At 50.9% G+C, this 12,663-nt stretch overlaps 1 protein-coding gene across 7 annotated transcripts in view; it reads left to right on the forward strand.

The window, feature by feature from the left end:
- The window catches only part of MACF1 (microtubule actin crosslinking factor 1), a 286,862-nt gene that overhangs the window by 222,442 nt on the left and 51,757 nt on the right, over positions 1-12,663 (forward strand). For all 7 annotated transcript variants that reach the window (XM_054998843.1, XM_054998846.1, XM_054998845.1 and 4 more), the window contains one exon: positions 12,378-12,539. In XM_054998843.1, the coding sequence (XP_054854818.1) occupies positions 12,378-12,539 (162 nt within the window). The remainder of the gene's footprint in view (positions 1-12,377; positions 12,540-12,663) is intronic.

Genomic DNA, 12,663 nt, shown 5'->3' on the forward strand with positions numbered 1-12,663 from the left:
TTGTGGAAGGCCATTGACATTTCCTCACCAGCTGCCCCACACCAATTCTGTAGTTTCAATGGAATGGCCTGAAAATGAAAATGTAGTAGTTGAAAGCCGGCTTTTGTGCAACTTAGTCCCAGCAAGGAAAAGCCCATCTGCTCACTCTTCGTGTGGCTTGGTTGGGGAAGAGTCCTACAATCTACCACAAGGGCTCTGGCTTCTAGGGCTTGAGCGGTGCCGGGAAAGCCCTTTGCTCATGTCAAAACAAATGTCTTGGGGCTTAAGACTTGAACTATAGCTAAAACTGGCTTTTCCGTTGGGCTGGTCCACAAACATAGGACATGACATGCTGTAAGACAAGAACTGAACAACCTAACCTTGGAATCAATGTTAGCCTAATCAGAATACCTATATTAAGTCCTGAGGAGTTAGCTGTGTTAGTCTGTAGTTGCAAAATAGTAGAGTCCAGTAGCATGTTTAAGACTAACCAACTTTATTGCAGCATAAGCTTTCGAGAACCACAGCTCTCTTCGTCAGATGCATGGACAAAAAAGCTCCATACATCTGACAAAGAGAGCTGTGGTTCTTGAAAGCTTATGCTACAATAAAATTGGTTAGTCTTAAAGGTGCTACTGGATTCTTTACCACCTGTATTAAGTGCACCTTTGTTAATATTTACCCCCAGCATCACACCAACTGCCCCAGCCAGAGGTCAGCTGGCAATATTTTGACCTCTTGGTCTGGCTGCCTGTCAGGAGGAAGAAGTGAGGATATTCAAAGGTGGTGGTTAAAGTAGGTTGTCCTCTTGCAGGCGGAAATGACTTGCACTGATTAGTCTATTGCTGGTGGTTAGCTAATGAGGGGGAATGAGAGGGATTTGCACTGCTCCAGTTAAGCTTCTCCTGTTTTGTGTGGCAGCCAAGATATCACTAGGGCCACTGAGCGGCTGCACTGTAGACCCCCACCTCACTGACACTCTATTAATAAGTTCGTTAAATTCCCTGCTGTCCTTTCCTGGAAAAAAGTCCACTCAGCAATTTTAAAGAGTAAAACAATGTATGCAGGGGAAGGGGGGGGGAAGTACAGTAATTAAATCCTTTTTAAAAATGCCAAAGCTTAAAGCTGCCCAAAAAGCCACCCCCTGGAGCTGGTAGCAGCCTTTTGCCTCTAAGCACCGAGGTCTTGACAGAGGAGGCTTGAGTTTTCCTTGGCAGTGAGAAAAACGCACTCTGCACATGTTCAAAGGCATCTCGCTGCTGCTTTCATGGGAAGAGAGCTTTGATTCTGGAAGACTCATGCCTTGGAAATCCAGTTGGGTCTTTCAGTTGCTATTGGACCCGAGTCATGCCTTTGTGTTGAGAAACAGCCTCGGGGGTGCTCTGCCTTGAAACGCCCTTGCCTGAAATGCTCCTCCCTTGCCACGGGGCTGGGGGGGCGGGGTGCTTTTCATGCTTCTGACGGAGGAGCTGTGCTAGCAGCAGGGCCACATTTCTTTGCACCCCCGGTCCCCGCACCAAATTCAGCGCACAGAGTGTTTCAGGGTCTCCGACGGAGCCGGGACGGTCCTTTGGCAAACTCAGCTAGGACCGCGATAGCGGGATCTCCCGCTTAGCGCAGCGGAAAGGCAACCCCCGCTGCTTCTTCGCTCGGGGACTTGCGCCCCTTCCAAGCAATAGCCCCCCCCCCGCGCAAACAAGCAAGCGCCTTTTTCCTCTCCCCCCGCCCCCGATCTGCTACGCCGGGCTTCTTTGGCGAGCGCCCGCGAACAATAGCAGCCGGGCGCGCCAGGCGAGGAGGCTTCCTTTCCCGCGGAGCTCCCCACTCGCGGCGCGGCTTCCTCGGCCCGCCTAGCCCGGCCGTTGCTGCTCTGGTCCCCGCCCTCGGCTGCTCTCCGCCTCCCGGTCTCCTCCTCCCGCCCTCCCTCCCCTCCCGTCCCCTCCCGTCGGAGTTGGCGGCGCTGGCCGAGCCCGGCGCTTGCAGCCTTCGGCTCCGGAGTGAGACTCGGGCTGCCGGGGGCGGGCCGCGGCGTGGGTCCAGCAGCCCGCCAGCCAGGCCGGCCCCCTGCAGGGGCGCGGAGGAGACAGCGGCGGCGTTGGCGGGGCTGCCCGGCTCACCCGCTCCATCCTGCCTTCCTAGCTGGCCTCGCCGCTCAGCCTTTTGTTCCCCCGGCAAGAAGTTTGTGCGCGAAGAAGGGCCGTGACAGCTGCGGCCCCAGCTCGGCGGCTCCGGCTTGCTCGCCATGCAGCCCCAGGCTCGGGAGAGGCCGGCCGGGGAGGGCCGCGGCGCGCCGCACACAAAAGGCTCCAACTAAGTTCCCTGTCGTCGGGCGGCGGCGGCGGCCCTCCATCTCTCCATCGGTCCGTGCCGCCGGGAGGATCCAGCCGTGCTTGCAGAATGGCAGCAACCGACAGCGGCGCGCCCGGAGCCAGCTGCCCCCGCCAGAATCCGGCCAGGCGGCCGGGCAAATGAAGGAGGCGGGCTCGGCCCGGCCCACTCCCCGCCGGCGGGCAGCCCTTTCCGTCGGAGGCGCCCTCCGGCCATGCCCAGATGCGGGCGGCTGGACCAGGCGGGGATGGCGAGCAGACGGGGCGCCCCCGAGGAGGCTCCACGGCCGGCATGCCGAACTTCCTGCGTCTGAGCGGCGAGAGAGCGGCGCCGGCGCCGTCCGGAGGCAGAAGGGAGAGCCCGGGGCGCGACGGCGGCGCTGCCTGCAATCCGGGAGCTGCCCTGGCCGGGCACGGCTGGGCCTTTGTTCCCGAGCGCGACCGGGGAGCTCTGCGGCAGAGGAGCTGTCGGGGCTGCAGCGGGTCGCCGGCCGGTGAAGAGTCCTTGGCTCGCCGTTTGCAGACCCGCGACTTGCCTTGGGCCTCAAGAGCCATGGAAAGGGCACCTCCCCTAAGGACTTGCAAGGCGGAAAACCCTTTCCCTGTTTTTTTTGTGGAATACAAATCACGGCCTCGGATCCGTTTCGGATTATTTTAGAAAACTGAATGTACTTTTCTTGCTGTGGGTGGAAAGCCAAAAAAAAAAAAATTGGTTTGAGGGTGTTGTAGAACTGCTTTCTGTTTTTAGAAATTTGTTCTGATTTTTTTAAAATTTCCTTTGAAGTATGGGCAAGCCACTAAGCAGGCCTGACTGTTTAAGGCAGAGTCCCGCTTGCTTAGGGAAAGGAGAGGATGAGGATGGTTACATAGAGGACTGTTATGTCCCCCAGAGATCCATTTATGACACAATGAGGATAAATGAGCAAATTGACCAGGGGTCCAAGCTTAACCAGCCGTCCAAGAGTACTCTTGAGAAAGGAGATGTCAGTACAATCTCCAGCAATGGGACCTTAGGGGCCTCTAGTAGCTCTGAATCAAAGGTACCCGAGGGCAAAAAGTTAGACGAGAGAGTCATTTTTGATGCTCTGAAACTTAGCAGTGATGCCCCCAAGTCTGCTCCGGCACCGCCCAGGCGACGACCAAACACGGAGAAGAAGGAGAACATCAACAGGAGATCCTGGAAGTCTTTCATGCCCCCCAATTTCCCTGAGTTTGCTGAGAGAATTGAGGCCTCCTTGAGCGAAGTCTCAGAAGCTGGCGTTTCGAACCCTTCCTTGCAAGACAAACAGGACTCAAGCAGCCTGATAGAGAACACCAGGCAATCGGGCCATGGGGAGTCCATGTCTGAGCCGTTGACCATGGAGCATGTCTCCAAGCCACCTGGAGTCCCTGAAATTCAGGTGGTGAAACAGTTAAGTGAAGCCTTCTGTGACTTTTCACAAGATGAATGCCAGCCCCTTCTGGAACCGGAAGACATGGTGGTTGACCTTACAGGGGGAAGGCGGCGGGATCCCAGGCTCTCAAGCGCAACGTGGCCACGGATCATGAAGAATGTTATCAAGGCAGGCCTGGGAGCCGGGCACCATGACACCTTGGAGGCCGATGACAGCGACTGCATCATAGAAACAGTGCCCCTGTCTCCCTGCCTGAGCGAAGAGCTCCTGGATCCAGAGATTCTCATCACCCCCAATCTCCGAGAAAAAACAGAGTCAGAGCTGAGGTTTGAAGAAGATGAGCGGTTGATAATGATGGAGGCTGAGGAGGTGTGGGAGGAAGGCTTGCTGTCAGAAAGAGGGAAGGCTGTTGAGAAAAGGGATGGTTGCTTGACAGATATTTCTGAAGAAAGGGAACAATTAAGTGCTCCAGCGATGACAGTCACGGAAGCAGGCGAGAGCTTTGCTGGTGTCCAAGGGACCTCTCACCACCCATCTCACTGGCAAGAGCATCAGGATGACTCACAGCTGCAGCCTGTCAGCTTTGCTCCTGTTCCCCAGGAAACACACACAGACTTCAGTGCTTCTCTTGGAGAGGGTGAGCCTGACGATGCCTTCCTGGGTGATGCGGCAACAGGCCCCCTGGAACTGGAAGGGTTTGCTTCCGGGTTAGGGCTTTGTGCCAGCCCCCTTGCCCCGGAGCAGCTCTCGGATACAGATTCGGTGCAGATGTTTCTTGAGCTGGAAAAGCTTTGTATGGACGAAGAGGAGGGTGAAGGGGCAGCTCCACTTGACTTGGAGGGGCAGGATAGTAGCCTGTGTTCTGAAGGGCTGGACCCACAGAAGGACTTGGAGCAGCTGTCAGAGAACTTGACAGAAACATCCCAGCCCTTGCTTAACCTGGAAGTCAGCGTGGCAGACTCCGCCGTTGTGTCGGATTTGGAGGACTTCGATACCACATATAGCTCTCAAGTAGCAAGTACAACAGAGCCTACCCTTTCAGAGTCTTACTCCGAACGGGAAATATGTGGGGACTCTGAAAAATTGCAGTCTTCTAGTCCTTCCATTGGAAAGAATGCTGTATCCCAACATTCGCTGTTTTCTCTGCTAAATCAGATAGAGGAGCATGGGGCTGAATCGGCCAACAGCCATAGAGCCAAAGGGTTGTTGGACTCTGCGGTGGTTTCAGCTGAAGTCTCTTGCTGCAAAGACCCGTTTCCCTGTGCTCATGTTTTTACAGAGGGTGGAGAAATTGAGGGGCAACTGCTTTCTGTTGCCTGCTGGGGGGCAGAGGAGATGTCCTCAAAACCTGATGAACTTTCTACAGCTGTAGAGGAGCTGGACTCCCAGGAAGGTGCAAATGCCAAGGAGAGAGGGCCAAATGCTTGTGATGAGCCCAACCCTTCAGAAAGGACTGACTTTTCAAACTGGGATGTCCCAGAGCTGGTTTCTGAGGACGAGGTTGCAGAATTGGACAAAGAAAATGTCTCCTATGACAGCCAGGTTAATGAAAGCAAAAATGTAGATAGTTCTCAGGTGCCTTTGCAAAGTGGTTTTGTGCCAGAACAGGACTCCAGAGAGCTCCTGAACCACCCAGGCTCCTCTGAGGACCTGCAGGCCAGAGACCCCATCCCTTTGGGCCAGCTGGAGCTTTTGGCAGGGTTAGCAGATGATAGAGAAGTGCCATCTCTTCTGTCCCAAACACCAGAGATGGCTGAGGAGGGAACAGTGGCCAGTCCAGCAGTAGAGGTGGACTTCTTGGAGCATGGAATCCTTCAATCGCTTTTTGGGCAGGATGGGGGAAATGAAGAAATGAGAGGCAGGGAAGGGGGCATTGAGCCGACGTATGAAAATGCCTCCTTGCCTCTTTGTGTTGAATTTGTGAGTGCTGCACAGCCCAGTGCACAAGACCTTGCCTCCTGTGTCGGAGAGGAAGTTGCCTCTGTCTTTGGTGTGCCTAGCGGCCAAGCTCCAGGCACCTGTCCAGATTGCACTGAGGAGCTTGCTGCCGCTGTAGGATCTCCTGCCAGTGATCCAGCGACTGCAGAAAAGCTCGTGTTATCCCTTCTGGCAGGTGTAAGGGATTCTGTCCTGGACAGTGATGAGGACCCTTGTGGTACAGGTGGCCTTCCAGTGGGCACTGGGGTGCCTAGCACAGAAGCCTTTGTCTTGGCATTGCCAAACCCTGAGGAGGCTGCCCCTCTTTCTTTACCGTTCTGCCTGGAAAATGAGCCCACTCAGTCTCCAAACCTAGAGGAGCTGCCCTTATGGGGAGAGTCTACCAGCGCCATAATGGCCAACTGCTCAGAGGAACTTGTCCAGGAGATGCCCACTCTTGCTTCCCCTTTGCCATGGGATACAGGAAGCCTGGCAGCCACTGCTGCACTATCTGAGCCAGAAGAGAGCTTTTCTATCCTGATACCTGACGTGTTGTGGAATACAGTTTGTGGCACACAACAGTTGCCTGCTTCGGGAGCCCCTGAAACAGAAGAGGAGCCGGCCTGGGCTGGTCTAGACACAGAAGGGCCTTCTGCCTCCTCACTTGCAGCTGAAGAGCTTCCTGCTGGAACAGATGGATTGGTTCCAGATAATGAGGTATTTGTTTCTCAGTTACCCACACACTGTCATGTCAGACATTAAATCACTTTGTGGAGGGGGATGGAGAGGAAGTGGGGAGCTAATCCACAGTTAAGGGGCTGGGGCAATGTATGGAGTACAAAGCTTGCCTAACATTTCTTTTTTTTTTTAAAGCTTAGGGTGCCTTTTCCTTTAAAGAGGGGTGTGTGTGTATGTGTGTTATATAGTGCAGACAGATGTTGTAAACTTGGTAGAAATGGTTTGGGGGAGAAAGGTGGGTGAGGCATTATAGAGAAGGGCAAACTAGCAATTTGCAGGCGTATGTCAAATACTTTCTTCCTCTTGCCCATTGTCTTGAAACTGACTGTTCTGCTCAAGTAAGATTTTATCTGTATGCTTGGAAGCAAATTTCACATTCTCTGCTGAGTTTAAATTTGGGTAGCAGCAGAGGGAAAATGGGGTGCTGAGGGGGAAATCATGTGAAGTCAAGTTGTATATATGCTATAAAAGCCAATCCCCTATTCAAGACTTTCTTGGATTCTCAGGGAAGGGGGAAAGGTCCCTGAAAAACTTAAAATCTCTTCTGTGACAGCAATTTGTAAAAAGAGAAGACGTTATGCAAAATCTGATGGTGTTAGTGATTCGTTACAAATGACGTGGTTTTCTTGCTATTGGATAATGATTTCAACAGTTGTCAGCCAAGCTAGTTTGTGAAGTTTTTCTGCACAGGATCTTGGCTCAGTAGCAAGTTCACATGCTTTAGGCAGTTGCATATTTAAAAAAACACACACACCCCAGAGGCCTGAGAACTTTCTTGAAGTAGTGTTCAGTTCACGTGGAAAATTGATCCAACTGTGAGCAGAGGCGGAGTTTTTTTCAGTTGAAATGCTGACTTCTGCCAAAAGAAGACACTTTTAGCCTGTAATTAGAACAAAAAGAAGTGGACCCACCAAGCCAGCTCAGTGAATTCTCTTTCTAGGAAACGTTTGCTCCAGTTTCATTGGTTTGTTCAAAAGGGAGGACTTAACAAATATGAAAACCTTCTCATTGTTAGTCCATTGGTGTGCAAAATGGGAGGAGGGCTTTGCATGAGATGGGAGTGGCGGCTCCTTTGGGGAGAAGGGAAGCACTGTGAGTTCAAGGGCTACTTCACACATTTAGCAACAGCTTCCTTGGGAGTGCAGATGTATGATCCGTAGAAATACAAATTTGCATTCACACTCTGGGTGTCATGTGGATTCTGGTCTTTAGGCAGGGGTTGAGGTAGGAAGGCTTTTTGCTGAAAATGGAGGGTAATCAAAACACCTTTAATGCAAGATTACTGAGACAGGTGGCATTTAAAGGAGCAGGTAAATAGTGTTGAACTAGCTGGTCTTAGGCATATTTATTCGGAAGTTTCAAATCCTTCTGGATTCCATGGGACTTGGCTTCCAAATAAGGTAACACAGAACACCTTGAGAACTGCACGCGCTGGACACCATCTCAAGGCCTCCAAATCCTCAAACAAACAGCTTATTGATAGCGATCACTTTAATTAGTCTCAGGTTTTGTCTAGAGGATCCTTTCACCTTGATCCTATTAAAAGAACACCTTGGCTTCATTGTTCCAGGCGTTCAGCTCTAAAACTTTATCCCGTTTTATTTGACAGCAAGCACAGGAGTTTGATTTTAGACTCTGAGGGGCTACTTGCCCCCAGAGCATCCTGTAACCTTTCTGGGATCTGAACTTTGGTCCCTGCATGCTGAAACTTGGTTCACTGCACCCCAGTGGCTCATGCCTGAAGCATGCCAACTGACCGTGCACGCATTTAGTAAGAACTCCCCACCTTCTCCCCCCCCCTCCCCCCAGCCAGACTTCAGCTTTCCCCAGGCTGTTCCTGCTTCTGCTTATTCTTCTCAAAGGAGGGTTCATAAGCTGACAATTTCCTCGAGCCTACGCTCTGGAATTTTCTGGGCGCTTCTGTGTTTGAAGAAGCAGTTCTGCTTCCAAGTATTTTCTGCTGAGGCGGTTCTTGAGCTCAGTTTGCTTTTTTAAACCTCCCCCCCCCCCGAACCTTGTTTTCTGGATCATACCCACCCAAACCGTTGCAGCTGTTCCCGGTTGCGTCAGGGGGGCTTTTGCACTTGCATTTAAAGACATGCTTCAAAGTCCTCTTCTGCGTTAGTTTTAAAAATAAGTTTTGCGCCGGAGGTTAAGGCCCAAGCATGTTGGAGGAGGTGGCGGCATGTGCCAGTGAGGGCTTGCGTGCCTAGCTTATCGGCCTAGGGTCCTTTTGTGTGTGTCTGGCAGTTGTAGGAGGGCCCGTTCCATTTATATAGACCCGTTTGTGATGTGAAATGAGCAGAAGGGGATGAATGAGTGTTTTGCCAAGCTGCTATCAATCCTCCCAGTGGCAGGGTAATACCGGGGTTCTGGACAGTGTCTGCACTGAATAGCCTGGCCTGCTCCGATTTCTGGAGACGCGCTGCAAGAGAGGGTTCCATTTCCCTCCCTCTTTCTCTTTCTGCCAAAGATGTTTTGTATCCCTTCAGAAATGAAGTGGCTGAACCATACAAGGATCCCTCAGCAAAATTAAATCCTTTTGCTTGACCTCAAGGAGAATTGGACACAGTTGTGTTTGGAAATGGCTGTTCAATGTTTGGCTCCACATTTTTTTTTTAAATGTTGCTATTTAGGGACCTCTGTGTATTTGCAGAGTTCTAACTGGAGTCAGTTCTGGCTGTTGTTGCTTATTTCATTTGTATCCCACTCTTTCTCCAGAGTTTAATGTGATGCCCGTTTATCCTCCCAACAAACATGCAAGGTAGGTTAGGCTGAGAGTGGCTTGTTTGTCCCAAGTCAGCCAGTGAGTTTCGCAGCTGAGCTGGGATTTGAACCTGAGCCTTCCCAGACAAAAGCAAACAATGAAGGAGCCACAACTCTTGCAGAATACATGCTTTGCATGTAGAAAGCCCCAAGATGTCAAGAAGCAAATACTTTCCCTAGACTGGAGAAAAGGTGCTGAAGAATAGGGGCGAGGGAGAAGAATCCACTGTTTGGGATATGGGATGTTTTTCCAGTCCTGCACTTCACATGTTTTTGAGTGAGGAACCCTGTGATGCCTAAGCCCACAGTATTACCATGTGCCACACGTCTGTGGTTAAAAGTCATTGTGTGGGTTAAATAACACAACAAGGGATTTTAGCCATTTACATCTGCACAGATAGCACTCTCGGCATCATTAGCATTCTATTGACTTGTTGCATATTGCCCAGTTTCTCCAGAAAGGCACCTGTCACCCTTGTAAATAAAGCAAAGCATGGAGAGAACGAGACTGATGGAGGAGCTGGGTATCTCTGGGTAGCAGATCCTGGAAGGAATGGTAGCTGCTGGTTCATTCCTGGCAGAATAGAGAACTCGTTATTGGGCAAACTCTGTAGGTGTAAGGCGTTTACTTGTTTGGTTGAGTTACACAGGACTTTTTCGCTGGACAATAATTCCAAGCATGTGTGCTCCTTATCCCAACATGTATTGGCCCCAGGAGAAGAAAATTCTGCCTTTTTGGAAATTTACAAAAGGGAGTCTGTTTGGAGATTTGGAAAAGGGATCTACTGTAAGGAGTGATGACTTGGGGCCAGCTGAAGCAAAATGACCTGCTGGGCCAATGCATTTTAGGGTAACTTCAGGAGCCAGAATGGCCTGTTCGAATGAAAAGAGGAAGAGAGCATCCACTGCTCAGGTAAAGCCAGGCCCTCAAGACTAAAAGCTTTCACAGTGCTGTCGATCCCTCAGGGCAGCCTCACATGTCTTCTTAGGCCAAGCTCTTCTTCCTCCCTTTTCGCAGGCCTGCACAAAGGACTTTGAAGGTGACTTTGAGAATGCTCTTTCCCAAACTCTTGTGGCAAGTAAGATTCAGGGCAGATTATGCCTGTCACATCCTCCCTTGCCGAAGGCTGAGCCTTCCCACATAGGAGCAGGAATGTGAGTTTGGCTTGGCCCTCTGTTCTTTAGCAGCCATGGGCAAGCGGTGCTGTACAGCTGCCATGTTTCATTAATGCCACATTGCCCATGTGTTTTACCACTTGTTTGTGTCTGGCCAGCCCTGTGAGGTAAGCAGCTGCTGTTCTGTTCACCAGGGCAGGAGCTGAGGCTGTGAAAAGAGTCCTTGGCAGAGATTTTAATCCCAAGGTCTCCAAGCTCCCCCTAAACTAGGTAGGAGTTGGCAACAAGTATCAAGAACGGGCCTTAGGGCAACAAAAGCAGTAGAGAGGTGGAGGCTGAGATGGGTGAGACTTTGCTGACAAAATTGGTCTTGAAGCTTCGGGAGGATGTCCTATGGCAAGATTTGGGAAGGGAAGTCATGCAATTAAGGCAGGAAGTGCATCTAGTCAACCGTGGGACCCCTGCAGTGTGCATGTGCTGTGGAACATGGAGGCAGAGACCTGGCTGGAGTGTGCATGCTGATCACTGGAGGATGCCATGCAGTGACTTATATAGAGTTGTGTGTTTGAATGGTTTGTGGCAGATCATCCACAGCCCTCCAATCACCTAGCAGCACAGAGCTTTTCAGAAGACTCACCCAGTTCACACATGCAGCCGTCATCAAATGTGAGAATCAAACTATGAGCAAACATGAACTGATCCTTACTGTGCTATGAACCGTTTTCCTTGGGTGTCTTTCAGGAATGGTTTTATAGTCAACAGTGACCAAACACTGGCAGGCTTGGCGAGAAACTTGCATGTAGAATTGCCATGTCACCATCTGCATGGTGCAAACTCCTGCTTGGAAGTGTCTTCTGTGTAGGAATTGACGGCATGTAAAGGTCTAATTCTCGCCATTAGACTCTCCTTGGCCCTGATGTGCAGCTCGTTCATATCATGTGTCTTGCAGCTTTGGCTATTTGTCATTCCTCAGAGTAGCTCATGGAGCATTCAGACCTCATAGTGGTGGTGTTCTAGTTTTTCCTTTTCTCGTCACTGGGGTTGCTTTGCCAGCATACAGGAGATCTGAGGATCTTAGGCTCAGATTGTATCTTGCTGTCAGTCTTCTGAAGGCCAGGCACCCTTCCTCTGTTTCCAAGCCTTTTGTTTTAAGATGCTCTTTTCCCCAGGAGGCCTTCAGACTGGGAACGAGCCAGATACGTGGGAAGCTCTCAGATAAGCGGTAAATGCATTCATCTCCCCCTCCTTGGTGGTGCTTTGTCTTGTTTAAAAAGATGCTCTTCCTTGCTTCCCAGTTTTGAGAGTTGCAGTTTGGTTCTAATGGTACTCTGAAGACACATAAATGTTTCACTTTCCAAGACTGGAGGGGTTGATTGTGGGTGCATCACACATGAATCCAGTTGGGGGGGGGCAGGAGGCTTGTTAGCTGTATGACCTTCCAAGTTTGTGTCTTGAGCCCCACTGCAGACGATTAGGTGCAGAGAGTTTCTTGAGGCTCTTCCCAACTCTGAATGCTACGGAGCTGGAATTTCTCTTGTCCAGTGGGTTGAATGGCCCAGTTCCACAGAGTTTCCCTATGGCACCGTAACCCTAAAGAGAAAGTACTTTTCTGTTCTAAGAAAGAAAATAAATTCCAAATTCTGCTCTGTCCGAGTCTTTATTCCTCAGCTTAGAAATGCAGAACACTTAGAGGTAAACTATAGGGACTTTTCTGTACTGCTGCTGGCACTCAATCTTGCCTACAAGTGTGCTTCCTGAATCAATATGGTGTAGCAGAAGCATGGTCAGGACAGTATGCAAGACACCCTGCACAGCTGTGGCTTGGAGATGGCAGCTTATAACTGGCTTCTTCCAGGGACTCCCCAAATGGACCAAGCTGCTCCTTGCCAGGGCAGGATAATGGGTAGTCTGTTGGATTTAAGCCGGAGAGGTTCTGAAGCTGCACTGGGGCCAGGCACTGTCTCTCTCTCTCTCTCTCTCTCTCTCTCAGTCTAATTGAACTTTGCAGGAGCATTGTAAGGATATTCTGAGGGAGCCCCTGCAGGGAGGCAGGGGAAAAACGTGATACGGCTTTAAAAAGGCCAAACAATTTCCAGAGGAGATTCAGGTCCGTTTTGTTTTTCTTCCGGCCTTTGTGCAGACGTTCCAGAAGGAGCAAGTCGATCCCCTTCAGCTCAGGCTGCAGCAAGTCAACGGGATCGGGCAGGGACTGATCCAGAGCGCAGGAAAGAATTGTGACGTTCAAGGCTTGGAACATGACATGGAAGACATCAATGCCCGCTGGAACACCCTCAACAAGAAGGTGAGAGGCAGCAAGCCAAGCAGCTCTTCCAAATTGCTTGGCCAAGGGCCCACCCGTATTGCAAGCCAGGGGGGGTGGGTGGGTTGTAGTATATTGCAAGGTAGCCTTTGAGGTGCCATAAATT

Source organism: Eublepharis macularius, chromosome 15 (genome assembly GCF_028583425.1).
Source record: "Eublepharis macularius isolate TG4126 chromosome 15, MPM_Emac_v1.0, whole genome shotgun sequence".
Lineage (NCBI taxonomy): Eukaryota > Metazoa > Chordata > Lepidosauria > Squamata > Eublepharidae > Eublepharis > Eublepharis macularius.